We start from the raw sequence: 19,357 nt of genomic DNA on the forward strand, positions 1-19,357 counted from the left end.
ACATAGACCAGCACTAGCTGTCTTATCATTGTATGAACCTATAGAGAGGAAATCTCAAGCCCCACATTAATATAAAGTGCACTATCTCTGTTTAGCCTACTCACTGCACTCTCGTCATAGTGAGAAAAATATTATATTATTGTGAAAATACATTTTCCTTTAGTTTTGACACACTTTTTCTACAGATATGTATTCTCTCACGCACAAGCAAGGCACCATTCTAGCCTGAGTGCAAGCCCTATACTCACTTGTGACACCCTTTCTGAGGCAGAACTGTATTCATAAGAAGTATGGCCCAAATCTCACTCTTTCCCCATGGGCCCTGAAAGTAGCGCACTACATTTGGAACCAGACTAGATGAACTGCAAATACTTAAAAGGTATGTCCCATGACAAATGATATGTGAGAAAGAACTGGAGGGGGTTCCATAAAGAAAAACGTTTTCTTTACTTTTTCCCATGATGATTTTAGAAGTCTGTCCCCCCCCCCCCCCCCCCCACACACACACACACACACACCAAAGAAAAACATGATGCCTGTTTAGATCCTGGAGCACATGGTTTGGTTTGCCCTGTAGAATAATGGAAATACTTTGATCATGAATGTTCCCACTGGCTGTGTCTGCAGCCTAACATTACCCATGACCATGTCATTATAGCACACAGACAGACATACACACCCGCACACACACACACATACACACACGCAGCAATAGCACAATGTTCCAGTAGTCTTGAATTGGGAAAAGTAACACTGTGAAGAGAGGACCCTAAATACCCCTCTCGGGCAATTCTAAAATGTTTGGTTCCTCGCTTCCTGCTGAATCGGAGGATGGATTGGACCTCGATGCCTTCAGACATCAATGTAAAATAGTCCTCGTTGGGGTTCCGCGGTGGGTCAAATGTTTCCACGAGGACCACTACTTTTCTTTTATTTATGCCATGGAATACAGCATTCACTCATTTGTCACGGCAACATATCTGTACATGTACTGAATTAGGGATGGAATGACAGGAATAAATATGTAGTTGAAGTAGGGTGCCAAACTACAACGAACAGAGAAATGGAAATCTTAGGTTGTTTCATGTTTTATATTTTTAATTAGCCGAGACCATATCAGACATATTCAAGTATCATCACTCCCAAAGTTGGTTATTATGATACACAATATCCATACAGTGTAGTATTGATGTAGGTTATGAAGCAAGATCCGAACATTTTAGGCTGTAGAATACGCTTGCTTGGTAGGCTGTGAGACTTGTTAAACGACAGTGTCCACTATAATCCTCTGTGTTATATTAACCCGAGGGAATCAATTATGTCGTTTAGCCTAAACTACTTCAACTAACAAGAAAAATCCCATTATCAAGAGAACTCCCTGCTAGCCTCAAACGTCACCACATCCCGTCGCTGCACACGTGATACTAAGAAGTTGTTGAATTGCATCGCTTCTCTCTCTCCTCTCTCTCCTTCGTTTGCCACCCTTGTTGCCGACATAAAACAAATGTTCCCTGCTCCGTACCCATATTTTTTCCACCTCTGTGCGTTTAACTAATTCATCAACATGCAATTCGTGGATGTTTTATTACAAAATGTGAGATCACCTAGGTCTGTCGAGGCGACAGCTGGTGTCGGTTGGTGAATGTGGACGGATATGTATTATATTCGTCGGGCAGCAGCGGCGCGCGGTGCTGTCCAAGGCGCTGCAGCATTCGGCCCCTCCCCTCCCCAGTAGACGGCAGCCAGGCAGCTACACAGAGAGAGACACGTGACCCGCTCGCTGTCTCTGCCTTCTGACCGTCTGTGGCAGAGCGCTGCAGGGAGGAAGATTGCAACGTTTGCACAGTGTCTCCCTCACCATAATCACAGGATTTTATCGCTACTCTGTCTTATCTTACTTTGTTTCGTTATCTGAGGATCGAATAGGGGGAAGAGCCAAGGTACAGGACCATGCGTTGACTTATTTTCCATCGTTATGAAGGTGTTTGAGTTTTAGAACATAGAAGAGAAGAGAGTGAAGACAACTCTTTTCTCGGTCTCTGATGATCAGTGATGCGGTGATTCAGAGTTTGCTCAAATAGTGTGAGGTTGAGGGTTTTTAGTGTGGATGATCTGTTATGGTAGTTAGAGTCGAAGAACACTGCATGGTAATGCTATTTGGTGGGTAGCCTAATTAATATTAAATGTGCTGTACATAACAAGAGATTTGGGTGATGATTTGGGTCGGTCCTGGACATGAATGATCGGGTTCTAGATGCAGGTTAACGATACCTAGTTTGATGTATGATTTAATGCCTCTGATAGGTTGAGCTGTTAAACGGGCAACGGAACAGCTGTTGAAAACTTAGCCAAATGCACTTCAGTCGTTTTGAACTGTGTCATCAATAGATTGTATTTAATTGTTAGAAAGATTGTGGGGATGTTGGCAAGTGCTTAATACAAACAGGTTTACATGCTCATTTGGTTTGCTGTAGAAGGTGCGAATTTATTTTTAAAAGTATCTAATGTGTTGAGATAGACAGTGGAATGGGACCCGTTGGAATCTCATGTTGATCTTTATGGCATTCTAGAATTCTATTATGGTACATTTGGCTTGATATGTTTAGAATCTCTGTAACTATTTTCCAGTCCTCCGTCTATTATGGCTTGTCTAGCAAACGGGGTAGCCTATTTGGATGGTTTTCTTTTAGGTTTGAATGAAAGGCTACTTTCTGTCTGGCCCGTCTAGACCTGGGTTCAAATGCATGCGTATTTAGGTATTTGCATCTTAAATAGGCCTACTTATTTTCTGTGTATTTGAGTATTTTAAAATAATGTGTCCGAATTTATTTACTTATATTTGAAGTATTTGATCGGTTTTCAAATAATTTCTCATGATACTAGGCTATTTGAAACTATTTTCAGATAGCCGGCTTGTTCCAATTACATTTCAAATAACAACATTACTAAACAGACGTAGGTTCAAATACATGGAGTATTAAAATATTTATATTTGAAAATACACTTGTCTGTATATTTGGGCATATTCAAATACATGCCAATACTTTCCAATACATTTCCAAAATCATTTCAATATTCAATTATGCGCTTGTCATAGTTCTGTTGGAAACTGAGTTAAAAGGTAGATTAAATAATGAGGAAACCGACAAAAACAAGATTCTATCAGTTCATTGATATGCAGGATTCTCTGGAATAGCAGAAATACTTCTCTACACAACCTTTATAATTCCGATAGACTTATGGAATAATGACCTGTCCATTCTTATTTTTCTTTTCTCTTTTACAGATCATCTTGTCATTATGTTATAAGCCGAAGCTTTCTGGATCAGAGACTGGCCTTGGGGGGAGGGGGGAGGGGGGACAATTGGCTTGTTTGGCGCCCAACGCTTATCAATCAGCCAATTACAACCATTCTGTTTTGGAAGGGTCTTTTCTGCGCCCGTTTTGGAGGACGCAGGATGAGAAGCCAAAAGCAATGATTCCTGATGCCGGCTACATCTTCTTGGGGTGAATAGGAGGGTATGGATGCCATTTGAGCAGCAGTAGAACCGGCTGGTTAGCTGCCTCTCACCGACCGAAAGTAGCCTTTATGCATGTTCCAAAACTAAGACATATAGAAGAGCAAATGGTTATTTGATTTCTGAATCAACATCAACTGTTTTGGAAGAAAATCTGAATCATAAAAGAAAGGAAATCGTCTGACCGAATAAAAAAAAATTAAGACTGAGGAGTTCGGATTTAGGGGCGACAGAGAAGTGGACCAATACACAACGATTATATATTTTTCCGGCAGACTATTGTAGCTTGCTGGTAGGATATGACAACGACATAATTGGTTAAGGTTTACAATGTGTCATTTCATATTCACAATTCTTAGTGGTCAGTCCGTGTATTACATCATACTCAGCCCTAATTTCTAGCTTGATAAAATAAAATCCCGTCTGAAATCTGATTTAGCGGTATTGTAGGCTATCTAGGCCTAAAGAACAATTTGGCCACATCATGGTTATTGCAATGCGGCATGGAGCCCATCTAATATGGGTATGCCTTCTCGTCTGCTGTATGGTAGACATAGGGGCCTCTATGGAGTTTACAGGTGCAGAGGGCCAGTGGGCCAGGTTTCCAATGTGGAATGCATGTTGCGAGAGTGAAATGAGCTTCAACATGAAAACCAAGAGTTCCCACGGGCTGTTAGTGTACTTCGATGACGAGGGATTCTGTGACTTTTTAGAACTCCTAATACACAATGGTAAACTCAGTCTTCGATTCTCCATCTTCTGCGCTGAGCCTGCAATGGTTCTAACCAACACCACGGTGAACGACAGCCAGTGGCACACGGTGACAATAAAGAGAAACTTTAAAAACACGACGCTAATGGTGGACAAAGAAGTGAAATGGGCCGAAGTGAAGTCGAAAAGAAAGGATATGACTGTCTTCAGCTACCTTTTCCTTGGGGGAATACCGCCGGAATTACGCTCTGTGGCTTTACGGTTAACGTTGGCTGCTGTCAAGGACCAAGTGCCTTTTACCGGATGGATAACGGATGTAAAGGTCAACAAGACCGAGTCGGCTCTCCTAAACAGCGCGGGGGTCATTAACGACCTCTGCAGTGCGGCGGCCAACATGTGTTTAAACGGAGGGGTCTGTAATGTCATTAACCACGAGCCCAAGTGCGACTGCTCGCAGACTGGATTCCAGGGCAAGGACTGCAGCGACGGTAAGATATCTGGATTCCCTTTTGGACCGTTGCCAGGCTTAGGTTTACTAACAATACTCTACAGTTCCCCTTTATCTAGACAACAACACAACATGATCTTTGATAGTTTTCCAACATTTAGAGAGGTTGGATAATAATAATAATCTTACAGTTTACAGCAAATGCACGCCATCCCTTCCTCTATACTAGGCCGACAGACCTATACGCCTGTAGGACCTAACTAATTATTCAATCATTCCCAGTGCAAAATACGTTCATCATTATACAACTATTTTTTAACATATGTCGTCATAGTTGTTTGTAAGGTTGTTAATGAGTGGTTGTGCTCCTGCTCCTTAGCCCAACATGCAGGTGTTCCTCATTCTCTAAGGTGTCTTGCCTCTACCTGGAAAAGGTCACCAGGGGAATGGTTGACCTATGAAGTTGTTTCATCTCCAATGACTTTAGTACCTTCTGAATGTTTCAAGTCATAAACAGTAATACGCATTTAGAAGAAGATGAAGGACATGATATGCACATATATGAATAATATATGCAGTACCTATATGCAGTACGTTGTGCATTGCATAGTATAATGTAGCCAAGACTCCAGACCTTGTTAAGTATGCTACCTGTACTTGATCTACTGTTTGTTGATGAGTGATTACAATAGCATCATCTAAGCATTATAAATTAAGTCGTTTTATGAAATATGAAATACCTTGGTGACATTTTGCTTGATTTTTAAGGTTAGAATTTCAAAGAAGAAAGTGGCCTTCATACATTGTTCAGTTGCTTTTGTGGCTGAATCTTGGCCTATAGATGTTGGTGCAATGCTGGACCAGATTGTCCTGTGATTTGAAGGCAGAGGTTGGAAATGTCAATAGTTTTACTGTTTGGAGCTGCTCTATTTTCTGTCATTGTCATTTCCTTGTTGCACTTTGTTGGCTTTGTTGATGAAGTATAAAGACCATATTAGCTTTAAGTTACATTCCAAGTGGCACCATTTTCCCTACATAGTGCACTACTTATGACCACGGCCTATAGGGATACACACTTAGGGCTTTATTTTAACAACTCTAACACAATGGTAAATGTTAGCGCTGGTGGTAGCGTTATAGCTTCAGGCGTATGTTAGCTATTTTCACAGCCAAAATTATGGGCGCAGTAGCTGGCAGTGGAGCAAAAAGGCTGGGTTTTGATGAATAAACAAGTTGTGGGTGTGTCAAGGTGTGGCTCCTATATGGCCAATCAGAACATGCTCCATTGCTAAATATGTGATAGCTTCAAGTTGTGTATTTACGGTCATGTATTGTGTTGTCATCAACTCCAATTAGAATATCAGCCCATCATAGCCTAGTTTGTTAAATTGCTTACCTCATATGTCCTAATATGTTGAACATGTTTACAGTCAACATCACTCTAATTGCATCTCTTTAATATAGAACTACATTGTTAAACATAGGCTATAGCATTTACACTGATATAGGGGCTAGGCCTAATGTAAATTGTAGTCTGGACATGGACATGACAAACATAGTCAATGAGCATGATTAAATTGGATAGGCTATTGGTAAGGCCTAAAAAACATTGTATAATTCTAATCAATTTCTAATTAAATTGAAACGACTTGTTTTAAATAGGTAATGTTTAAATACAGTTCCAGGCACCATAATTGCATGCCTTGGACGTATTATACAGACAAGGCAACAGACTATGGAGGGTTTTACACACATTCACACTTTTCACAGGAGCTGGATAAAGATCCATGGTACAGAGAAAGTGTTAAGGTCCACTCACCATTATACTGCTCACACATGTCATGTTTTATAAACATCTTGGAACCATCTTACAGGTCATAGTTGCACCAGAAATAACAGCCAAAAATTGCATTTGAGCCATATATGTTTTCATGGATGGTGAATCTTTCTAACAAGTTTGTTTTTTAAACAAATTAAACAGAAAACAATCAATCTGTTTTTTAAACCAACACCAATAGTTCTAAATAGGATCGGGGTCAGAAGCATGATGTCATAAATCACACCTCTAATTCCATGAGCCTAAGGCACTGTGTGCACGCGTAGGCCTAAGGGCTCTATGGCAGGAGGCATGGATGTTTGTCCTATTCACTGAAGATAGTTTATTAAATAGTATACATTAAACCTACAATAGGCCTAGATACAACAACCATGTAGCCTATCTAGTTTTTTGTTGTTGGCTTCATCATGGATATATTAGTCTACACACATTGAATTTGTATTTCGAAAATGCACTGCATCTTGGAGTCATGGACAACTGAATCTTGGAGCCATGAACAGTTGGACCTTGGTGCCATGGACAACTGCATCTTGGAGCCATGGACAACTGGATCTTGGAGCCATGAATAGTTGGACCTTGGTGCCATAGACAACTGCATCTTGGAGCCACGGACAACTGCATATTGGAGCCATGGACATCTGCATCTTGGAGCCATGGACAACTGCATCTTGGAGCCATGGACAACTCAACTGCATCTTGGAGCCATGGACAACTGCATCTTGGAGCCATGGACAACTGCATCTTGGAGCCATGGACAACTGCATCTTGGAGCCATGGACAACTGCATCTTGGAGCCATGGACAACTGAATCTTGGAGCCATGGACAACTGAATCTTGGAGCCATGAACAGTTGGACCTTGGTGCCATGGACAACTAGATCTTGGAGTCATGGACAACTGCATCTTGGAGCCATGGACAACTGAATCTTGGAGCCATAAACAGTTGGACCTTTGGTGCCATAGACAACTGCATCTTTGAGTCATGGACAACTGCATCTTGGAGACATAAACAGTTGGACCTTTGGTGCCATAGACAACTGCATCTTGGAGCCATGGACAACTGCATCTTGGAGCCATGGACAACTGCATCTTGGAGCCATGGACAACTTCATCTTGGAGCCATGGACAACTGCATCTTGAAGCCATGGACAATTGGACCTTGCCTAACCATTATAATAAGTGACTTTGCCACTTGAAAGGTAAACAAACGAGCAGGCAAATAGCCTAAGCTACAAGCAGATAGGGTATCCAAGGACAGCGATTGGTTTGACAGTTAGGTCCAACAGATGAAAAAGCCAATTTTTTACAAAATGATAAAGGAAAAACAGTTCCTAAACAGACTTCCTACAGTCACTGACACCTTTCATTCAACGGGCATCGCACATAGTCCAAACTATTCACACAACTGCATGGGAAAAAATTGTGTCCAAAATAAAGAAAAAATAGGAATGTCTGTTGACTGTTTTATTGTTCGTTAGATTTTAATAAAACATTGGTTATAGGCTACTGATTAGGCTACTGTGCGCCTCCCCTGGCAAAATCGCTGTCATAATCAATTGTGAGCCTTAAATATCACCAGTAGCGCTGCTTGAAATTGTCACACATTTTTAAGGCCACACCTCAAAAATTCTTCTCACAGCAGATACTATGTTCAATTGGTTGTACTTATTCTGGGGGCTTGAACAGAAATATATAACTGACTCCTGGAGGAGTGAAGGAGTGCAGCCTGAGAGGAATATCACCCCAGATGAGAGCAGTCTCTTACAGGGTGGAAACTCAAATAGTAACCATCTCTCATGGGCTTCCTTGGTTTGGGGTGTGGGGGTAGTTTATGCACCCAATTTGATATAGACAATTTAGTATATTTCATTGTCTTGTGCATATAGCTCCAGCATAGCCAACATGATCTCATTAGAATATGCCTGGAATAGCAGTCACAGGTTGGGAACCCAAATAGGAACCCACTCGCAGGTGCTACTTAGGAACACTCCTCTATTGGTTTTGGGGGATGGTTTATGCTGATACACCCATGATGGTGATGTAGCCTACAGTAGACCGTTTCATATATATATATATATATACATAGAATTACAATAATCTAATTAAAGTTCATTGGTCGCTTAAACAGATTTGCAGGTGTTGTAGGATGTGCAGTGAAATACTTATGTTACTAGCTCCAACAGGGCAGTAGACTGTCTTATGTTACCAGGGAAGTAGACTGTCTTATGTTACCAGGGAAGTAGACTGTCTTATGTTACCAGGGAAGTAGAATGTCTTATGTTACCAGCTCCAACAGAGCAGTAGAATGTCTTGTGTTACCAGCTCCAACAGGGCAGTAGAATGTCTTGTGTTACTAGCTCCAACAGGGCAGTAGAATGTCTTGTGTTACTAGCTCCAACAGGGCAGTAGAATGTCTTATGTTACCAGCTCCAACAGAGCAGTAGAATGTCTAATATTACCAGCTCCAACAGGGCAGTAGAATGTCTTATGTTACCATGGAAGTAGAATGTCTTATGTTACCAGCTCCAACAGGGCAGTAGAATGTCTTATGCTACCAGCTCCAACAGTGCAGTAGAATGTCTAATGTTACCAGCTCCAACAGGGCAGTAGAATGTCTAATATTACCAGCTCCAACAGGGCAGTAGAATGTCTTATGTTACCAGCTCCAACAGGGCAGTAGAATGTATTGTGTTACTAGCTCCAACAGGGCAGTAGAATGTCTTATGTTACCAGCTCCAAGAGGGCAGTAGAATGTCTTATGTTACCAGCTCCAACAGGGCAGTAGAATGTCTAATATTACCAGCTCCAACAAGGCAGTAGAATATCTAATGTTACCAGCTCCAACAGGGCAGTAGAATGTCTTATGTTACCGGCTCCAACAGGGCAGTAGAATGTCTAATATTACCAGCTCCAACAGGGCAGTAGAATGTGTAATGTTACCACCTCCAACAGGGCAGTAGAATGTCTAATATTACCAGCTCCAACAGGGCAGTAGAATGTCTAATGTTACCAGCTCCAACAGGGCAGTAGAATGTCTAACGTTACCAGCTCAAAAAGGGCAGTAGAATGTCTAATGATACCAGCTCCAACAGGGCAGTAGAATGTCTAATGTTACCAGCTCCAACAGGGCAGTAGAATGTCTAATGTTACCAGCTCCAACAGGGCAGTAGAATGTATTATGATACCAGCTCCAACAGGGCAGTAGAATGTCGTATGTTACCAGCTCCAACAGGGCAGTAGAATGTCTAACGTTATCAGCTCAAAAAGGGCAGTAGAATGTCTAATGTTACCAGCTCAAAAAGGGCAGTAGAATGTCTAACGTTACCAGCTCAAAAAGGGCAGTAGAATGTCGTATGTTACCAGCTCCAACAGGGCAGTAGAATGTCTAACGTTATCAGCTCAAAAAGGGCAGTAGAATGTATTGTGTTACTAGCTCCAACAGGGCAGTAGAATGTCTTATGTTACCAGCTCCAACAGGGCAGTAGAATGTCGTGTGTTACCAGCTCCAACAGGGCAGTAGAATGTCTAACGTTACCAGCTCCAACAGGGCAGTAGAATGTTGTGTGTTACCAGCACCAACAAGGCAATAGAATGTCTTATGTTACCAGCTCCAGCAGGGCAGTAGAATATCTTATATTTCCAGCTCCAACAGGGCAGTAGAATATCTTATATTTCCAGCTCCAACAGGGCAGTAGAATGTCTCACAAATACAATGCAAATACATACATAAACAAAATATGTAAAAAAGTAACAATCCAATGTAGGTATATTAGATTGAGCATGTGTCAGAATCCAGAATATAAATATGTGGTGTGTATAGACAGTATAGAATGTGTCAGAATCCAGAATATAAATACATTGTGTGTATAGACAGTATAGAATGTATCAGAATCCAGAATATAAATACATGGGGTGTATAGACAGTATAGAATGTTTCAGAATCCAGAATATAAATACATGGTGTGTATAGACAGTATAGAATGTGTCAGAATCCAGAATATAAATACATGGTGTGTATAGACAGTATAGAATGTATCAGAATCCAGAATATAAATACATGGTGTGTATAGACAGTATAGAATGTGTCAGAATCCAGAATATAAATACATGGTGTGTATAGACAGTATAGAATGTGTCAGAATCCAGAATATAAATACATGGTGTGTATAGACAGTATAGAATGTGTCAGAATCCAGAATATAAATACATAGTGTGTATAGACAGTATAGAATGTGTCAGAATCCAGAATATAAATACATGGTGTGTATAGACAGTATAGAATGTGTCAGAATCCAGAATATAAATACATTGTGTGTATAGACAGTATATAATGTGTCAGAATCCAGAATATAAATACATGGTGTGTATAGACAGTATAGAATGTGTCAGAATCCAGAATATCAATACATGGTGTGTATAGACAGTATAGAATGTATCAGAATCCAGAATATTTATACATGGGGTGTATAGACAGTATAGAATGTGTCAGAATCCAGAATATAAATACATGGTGTGTATAGACAGTATAGAATGTATCAGAATCCAGAATATTTATACATGGGGTGTATAGACAGTATAGAATGTGTCAGAATCCAGAATATAAATACATGGTGTGTATAGACAACATAGAATGTGTCAGAATCCAGAATATAAATACATTGTGTGTATAGACAGTATAGAATGTATCAGAATCCAGAATATAAATACATGGTGTGTATAGACAGTATATAATGTGTCAGAATCCAGAATATAAATGCATTGTGTGGATGGCTGGTGGCCCTATGACTATGACAACAATTACTCCATAGAGAAGCCATGAGGATATATACATTCAGTTCTAAATTTTTGCATGGTTTAAACGAAGAATTCGATTTCACCTCCTTCCTCTTTGGGCTAGTGTCCAACCTGGCCAACATCCGGTGAAATTGCAGGGGGCGAAATTCAAAATACAAATTACGTAATATTAAACTTTCATGAAAATACAAGTGTCTGACATCATTTAAAAGCTTAACTTCTTGTTAAAAAGCATACCATGCGATTATCTGAGGACAGCGCCCCGCATACAAAAGCATTACAAACAATTTCCAAACAAGCAGAGGCGTCACGAAAGTCAGAAATAGCAATAAAATAAATAAACTTACCTTAGAAGATATTCCTCTGTTTGCAATCCCAAGGGTCCCAGCTACATAACAAATGGTCATTTTGTTCGATAAAGTCCTTCTTTATATCCCAAAAATGTCAGTTTAGTTGGCGCGCTGGACTCAGTAATCCACCGGTTTCCCTCGTTCTAAATGCGTACAAATGAATCCCAAAAGTTACCAATAAACTTCATCCAAACAAGTCAAACAACGTTTCTAATCAATCCTCAGGTACCCTAATATATAAATAAACAATAACATTTAAGACGGAGGATAGTATGTTCATTACCGGAGATAAATAACGAAGTGTGTGCTCTCATCCACACGTGCCACAATACTACAACCAAAATGGGAGCCACCTAGAAGAACTACAAATTCTAGCAAACTTTTCAAAGAACAAGCCTAAAACTCTTTCTAAAGACTGTTGACATCTACTGGGAGCCCTAGGAACTGCAATCTGGGAGGTATTCCTTTGATTTTCCCATAGAAAGGCATTTAAATGGTGTCCCCTTAAAAAAATAAAGTCCGATGGATTCTCCTCGGGTTTTCGCCTGCTATGTCAGTTCTGTTATACTCACAGACATTTTTTTAACAGTTTTGGAAACTGTAGAGTATTTTCTATCCAATAGTACCAATTGTTTGCATATCCTAGCTTCTGGGCCTGAGTAACAGGCAGTTTACTACGGGAACCTCATTCATCCAAACTTCCGAATACTGCCCCCTAGCCTTAAGAAGTTTTAAGCCACATTTAGACTGTTATACAAGAGCACTGACCATATCAGAATTTGCATGTCGTTTATGAGTTAGCCGCACATTTTCATGAGCGGCTTTGCCTGATGTCCTTTGTGGTGGGCTATCTCATGAATTGATGTGATGTATTTAGGTGAGCGAACACCTGGGTTGTCCTTCGTGACCGCTCCCACAGCCTATACTGGAATTCTCTATCTCTTTGTAGCTAATTTGTATATAGGTAGACCAGAAAAGCCACATCCCTGATTGGCAGATGAATGGCAACCCTGATTAGAACCACCTGCAGCTCATCGGTAGTTTTTTGCAAATACTGTTTTGAATTAAATAAAGTTGTACCTACACACAGAAGAAGGCTGTAAAGCCTAAACATCTGTATACACTATCCCTGATGCAGTAAAACATGAAAACATTGAATAATGAAGGAAGCTTTATGTGTCATATGTTTAAGTGTGAACACATTACACCTCTTTGTTTGGCTCTATGTTCTTATGCAGAACAGCGAGAGAGGCAGCCATGACCCATTCTCACTGTATTCTCACTATTCTTACTGATTCTCACTGTATTCTCACTGTATTCTTACTGTATTCTTACTGTGTTCTCACTGTATTCTCACTGTTCTTACTGATTCTCACTGTATTCTCACTGTATTCTCACTGTATTCTTACTGTATTCTCACTGTATTCTCACTGTTCTTACGTATTCTCACTGTATTCTCACTGTTCTTACGTATTCTCACTGTATTCTCACTGTATTCTTACTGTATTCTTACTGTGTTCTCACTGATATTCACTGTGTCCACACTGATTCTCACTGTATTACCACTGTGTTTTCACTGTATTCTCACTGTATTCTAAAAAAATAAAAAAATAAATGCACACCACTCATACACACACACACACACACACAGACACACACACACACACACAGACTCACACACAAATCATATGATTAACCTATGGCAGAGAAATGCTAGCCATTTACCTTGGCGGGCCTTATTTCCAATCCTGACAGTCTTATACGAACTCATGTATAGAAAGTCAACCATCTTAATGACTACGACGGAGACATATGACAAAGTGTCCCAGACAGACTCAGCTGTCTTGCTGTCTACATTTGGTTGCACATTATTTTGTGAGTCCCCTTACATATGGTCTACAGATGCTCAAAAGAGCAAATTATCAACAAACCATCAACTGCAACTGTGTTGATGTTCTCAGACATTTCATTAGGTATGGGCTTCCAGTGCTACAGTAGCAGAGTCAACTAGACATGACAGTTGAGTGGCAGAGGAGATCTGGTAAGAACACCACCATAAGAAGATCAACGGATGTTTCAATGATGTGGTCTTATCTGATATAGTGGAATTTCCTTTTACAAATTACTTCCAAATGTCTCCCTGGCTAAATAAAGTTTAAACAAATTTGATAGGTTTGGTCGTATATACAGTACCAGTCAAAAGTTTGGACACACCTGCTCATTCAAGGGTATTTCTTTATTTTTACTATTTTCTACATTGTACAATAATAGTGAAGACATCAAAACTACGAAATAACACATACGGAATCATGTTGTAACCAAAAAATGTGTTAAACAAATCCAAATATGTTATATTTGAGATTCTTCAAAATAGCCACCCTTTGCCTTGATGACAGCTTTGCACATTCTTGGCATTCTCTCAACCAGCTTCATGAGATAGTCACCTGGAATGCATTTCAATTAACAGGTGTGCCTTGTTAAAAGTTAATTTGGGGAATGTCTTTCCTTAATTCATTTGAATCAATCAGTTGTGTTGAGAAAAGGTAGGGGTGGTATACAGAAGATAGCCCTATCTGGTAAAAGACCAAGTCCATATTATGGCAAGAACAGCTCAAATAAGCAAAGAGAAATGAAATCCATCATTGTTTTAAGACATGTAGGTCAGTCAATCCGGATAAATTCCAAGAACTTTGATAGTTTCTTCAAGTGCAGTCGGAAAAACCATTAATAAGTCCTATGATAAAACTGGCTCTCATGAGGACTGCCAATGGAGAAGAAAACCCAGAGTTACCTCTGCTGCAGAGGACACGTTCAATAGAGTTAACTGCACCTTAGATTGCAGCCCAAATAAATGCTTCACAGAGTTCAAGTAACAGACACATCTCAACATCAACTGTTCAGAGGAGACTGTGTGAATCAGGACTTCATGGTTGAATTGCTACAAAGATACCATTACTAAAGGACACCAATAAGAAGAAGAGACTTGCTTGGGTCAAGAAACATGAGCTATGGATATTAGACTGATGGAAATCTGTCCTTTGGTCTGATGAGTCCAAATTTGAGATTTTGTTTCCAACTGCCGTGTCTTTGTGAGACGCAGAGTGTCACGTTCCTGACCTGTTTTCTGTTGTTTTGTATGTGTTTAGTTGGTCAGGGCGTGAGTTGGGGTGGGCATTCTATGTGTTTTGTTTCTATGTTGGGTTTAATGTGTTGCCTGATATGGTTCTCAATTAGAGGCAGGTGTTTGATGTTTCCTCTGATTGAGAACCATATTAAGGTAGGCTGGTTTCACTGTTTGTTTGTGGGTGGTTGTCTTCCGTGTCTGTATGTATGTTCATACCACACGGGACTGTAGCGTTTTGTTTGTAGTCTGTACCTGTTTGTGCGTTCTTCGTGTTATATGTAAGTTCTCTAGTTCAGGTCTGTCTACGTTCGTTTTGTTATTTTGTAATCATTCCAAGTGTTTTTTCGTGTTCGTCTTCGTCGTTTATTAAATCATTATGTTTTCACAACCCGCTGCATTTTGGTCTGATCCCTACTCCTCCTCCTCAGATGAAGAGGAGGAGAGAAACCGTTACACAGAGTAGGTGAACAGATGATCTCTGCATGTGTGCTTCCCACAGTGAAGCATGGAAGAGGAGGTGTGATGGTGTGGGGGTGCTTTGTTCGCGAGACTGTCTGAAATGTATGTAGTATTTAAGGCACACTTAACCGGCATGGCTACCACAGCATTCAGCAGCGATATGCCATCCTATATGGTTTGCGCTGAGTGGGACTAACATTTGTTTTTCAACAAGACAATGACCAAAACACACCTTCAGGTGTAAATGCTATTTGACCATGGAGAGTGATGGAGTGCTGCATCAGATGACCTGGCCTCCACTATCACCTGACCTCAACCCAATTGATATGGTTTGGGATGAGTTGGAACGCAGAGTGAAGGAAAAGCAGCCACCAAGTGCTCAGAATATGTGGGAACTCCTTCAAACTGTTGGAAAAGCATTCCTCATGAGGCTGGTTGAGAGTGCCAATATGTCTTCACTATTATTCTACAATGTAGAAAATAGTAAACATAAATAAAAACCCTTGAATGAGTAGGTGTGTCCAAACTTTTGACTGGTACTGTAAATTTACATTTTAGTAATTTAGCAAACACTCTTATCCAGAGCAACTTACAACCTACATCTTAAGATAGCTATGTGAGACAACCACATGTCATAGTCAAAGTAAGTATGTTTTTTCCTCATTAAAGAAGTTATCAGCAAAGTCAGTAGGAAAAAAAGGTGAAAACGTTTTTCTTAATTGTTTTATGAGAGGGCAGAATAAGACTGAGGTATCCTTTTGGGGATGTTGGTGGTGCTGATGGTGGTGATGGTGATGGTAGTGGTGGTGGTGGTGGTAATGGTGGTGATGGTGATGGTAGTGGTGGTGGTGATAGTGATGGTGGTGATGGTGGTGGGGATGGTAGTGGTGGTAATGGTGGTGGTGTTGATGGTAGTGGTGGTGGTAATAATGGTGTTGGTGGTGGTGGTGACGATGGTGGTGGTGGTGATGGTTGTGATGGTGATGGTGGTGTTGATGGTGGTGGGGATTGTAGTGGTGGTAATGGTGGTGGTGTTGATGGTAGTGGTGGTGGTGGTAATAGTGGTGATGGTGTTGGTGATGGTGGTGGTGGTGGTGAGGGTGATGGTGGTGATGGTATGTGATACTTCATTGTATACTATAGGCAGATACTTCATTGTATTGAAATCGCCAGCATAGCACAAGCCAATACTACACTGACTGGCTGAAAAAAAGACACAGAATTCGTGACTTTTTGAAATCGTGCACAAACCTTTGACATTTCATTTGAGAAATAATGATAATCTGCCATGTCATATTAACATAATACAATCTGTTTTAAGGTGGCCTCCAACATGCTGTGCTACAATTAAGTAGTTTCTCTGAAGTGATTCATTCTGATAGAATGCTGTGGTTTGGGATTTATTTTTTGAGCAGCATGGCGGCGAATAGTGGTAACCCAATTCTGTCCAACCTAGGTGTGGTGACGTACTTTCCTACAGTGAAGAGAGGAGTTGGAGACAGTAGTGAGGAGAGAAGCCAATGAGAGGGAAGAGAGGAGAGGAGAGGCACAGTGATAGGGGAAAGAAAAAAGGGAGGAGAGGAGAGGGAACAGTAAAAATAAGTTGGAAGGGGAGGGGGGGAGTGACATCTCAAAGAAGCTGTCTGGAACTACATTTAGTCCATGTGACTTTGGCAGAAAAGTAGTTGTCTTTCAACAAATTGTCAAAATGAATAACGCTATAAAAATACTGTAATTAATAAAGGAGTATGTGGTAAAGAAGATGTCAAAGAGCCAAACACCTATCAAGATAATTATGGTGGCGGGAAATGTTACAGTAACAGTCAAAAGTTTAGACAAAACTTATCATTCAAGGCTTTTTATTTATTTGTACTATTTTCTACATCGCAGAATAATAGTGAAGGCATGAAAACTATGAAAAACACATATAGAATCATGTAGTAACCAAAAAAAGGTTAAACAAATCAAAATATATTTAAAATGTTAGGTTCTTCAAAGTAGCCACCCTTTGCCTTGATGAGTGCTTTGCACACTTAGTATTCTCTAAACCAGCTTCACCTGGAATGCTTTTCCAACAGTCTTGAAGGAGTTCCAAAATATGCTGAGCACTTGTTGGCTGCTTTTCCTTCACTCTGCGGTCCAACTCATAACAAACCATTTGGGTTGAGGTCAATTGGGTTGAGGTCGGATGATTGTGGAGGCCAGGTCATCTGATGCAGCATTCCATCACTCTCCTTCTTCGTCAAATAGTACTTACACAGCCTGGAGGTGTGTTAGGTCATTGTCTTGTTAAAAAACTAATTATAGTCCCACTAAGCGCAAACCATATGAGATGGTGTATCGCTGCAGAATGCTGTGGTACAGTGGATTGCTAAAGTATTCACCCCCTTTGACATTTTTTCTATTTTGTTGCCTTACAACCTGGAATTAAAATTGATTTTTTGGGGGGTTTGTATCATTTGATTTACACAACATGCCTAACACTTTGAAGATGCAAAATATTTTTTATTGTGAAACAAACAAGAAATATGACAAAGAAACTGAAAACCTGAGCCTGCGTAACTATTCACCCCCTCAAGTCAATACTTTGTAGAGCCACCTTTTGCAGCACTTACAGCTGCAAGTCTCTTGGGATATGTCTATATAAGCTTGGCACATCTAGCCACTGGGAGTTTTGCCCATTCTTCAAGGCAAAACTGCTCCAGCTCCTTCAAGTTGGATGGGTTCTGCTTGTGTATAGCAATCTTTAAGTCATACCACAGATTCTCAATTGAATTGAGGTCTGGGCTTTGACTAGGCCATTCCAAGACATGTAAATGTTTCCCCTTAAACCACTCAAGTGTTTCTTTAGCAGTATGCTTAGGGTCATTGTCCTGCTGGAAGGTGAACCTCCATCCCAGTCTCAATTCTCTGGAAGACTGAAACAGGTTTCCCTCAAAAATGTCCCTGTATTTAGCGACATCCATGCTTCATTGTGTGGCTGGTGTTCTCGGGGTGATGAGAGGTGTTGGGTTTGCGCAAGAAATAGCGTTTTCCTTGATGGCCAAAAAGCAACATTTTAGTCTCATCTGACCAGAGTATCATCTTCCATACGTTTGGGGAGTTTCCCACATGTCTTTTGGCGAACACCAAACATTATCTTTGGTCTCTTTGTTGCCTCTCTGATTAATGACCTCCTTGCCTGGTCCGTGAGTTTTGGTGGGCAGCCCTCTCTTGACAAGTTTGTTGTGGTGCCATATTCTTTCAATTTTTTAATAATGGATTTAATGGTGCTCCGTGGTGTGTTCAAAGTTTCTGATATTTTTTTATAACCCAATCCTGATCTGTACTTCTCCACAACTTTGTTCCTGACCTGTTGGAGAGCTCCTTGGTCTTCATAGTGCCGCTTGCTTGTTGGTGCCCCTTGCTTAGTGGTGTTGCAGACTCTGTGGCCTTTCAGAACAGGTGTATATATTCTGAGATCATGTGACAGATCATGTGACACTTAGATTGCACACAGGTGGACTTTATTTAACTAATTATGTGACTTCTGAAGGTAATTGGTTGCACCAGATCTTATTTAGGGGCTTCATAGCAAAGGGGGTGAATACATATGTACACACCAATTTTCCGTTTTGAAATGGTCTGATTTTTCTAAACAAGTTATTTTTTTAAATTCCACTTCACAATTTGGACTATTTTGTGTATGTCCTTTACATGAAATACAAATAAAAATTAATTTAAATTACAGGTTGTAATGCAACAAAATGGGAAAAACTCGAAGGGGGTGAATACTTTTGCAAGGCACTGTAAACATGTCGGTTAAGTGTGCCTTGAATTCTAAATAAATCACAGACAATGTCACCACCAAAACACCATCACACCTCCTCCTCCATGCTTCACGGTAGGAACCACACATGCCGAGATCATCTGTTCACCTACCCTACGTCTCATAAAGACACGGCGGTTGGAAACAAAAATCTCAAATTTGGACTCATCAGACCAAAGGACAGATTTCCACAGGTCAATTGTCCATTGCTCGTGTTTCTTGTCCCAAGCAAGTGTCTTCTTCTCATTGGTGTCCTTTAGTAGTGATTTCTTTGCTGAAAATCGACCAAATCGACCATGATTCACGCGG

The 19,357-nt window shown here is 40.4% G+C and overlaps 1 protein-coding gene across 1 annotated transcript in view; it reads left to right on the top strand.

The window, feature by feature from the left end:
• Positions 1 to 1,782: 1,782 nt before the first annotated feature.
• LOC129860701 (neurexin-1a-like) overlaps positions 1,783 to 19,357 on the top strand; it is a 905,999-nt gene continuing 888,424 nt past the window's right edge. Inside the window, exons 1-2 of the mRNA XM_055931415.1 lie at positions 1,783 to 1,940; positions 3,287 to 4,717. Of these exons, the coding sequence (XP_055787390.1) occupies positions 4,003 to 4,717 (715 nt within the window). The 5' untranslated portion in view covers positions 1,783 to 1,940; positions 3,287 to 4,002. The remainder of the gene's footprint in view (positions 1,941 to 3,286; positions 4,718 to 19,357) is intronic.

The sequence above is a fragment of the Salvelinus fontinalis genome, chromosome 1 (genome assembly GCF_029448725.1).
Source record: "Salvelinus fontinalis isolate EN_2023a chromosome 1, ASM2944872v1, whole genome shotgun sequence".
Lineage (NCBI taxonomy): Eukaryota > Metazoa > Chordata > Actinopteri > Salmoniformes > Salmonidae > Salvelinus > Salvelinus fontinalis.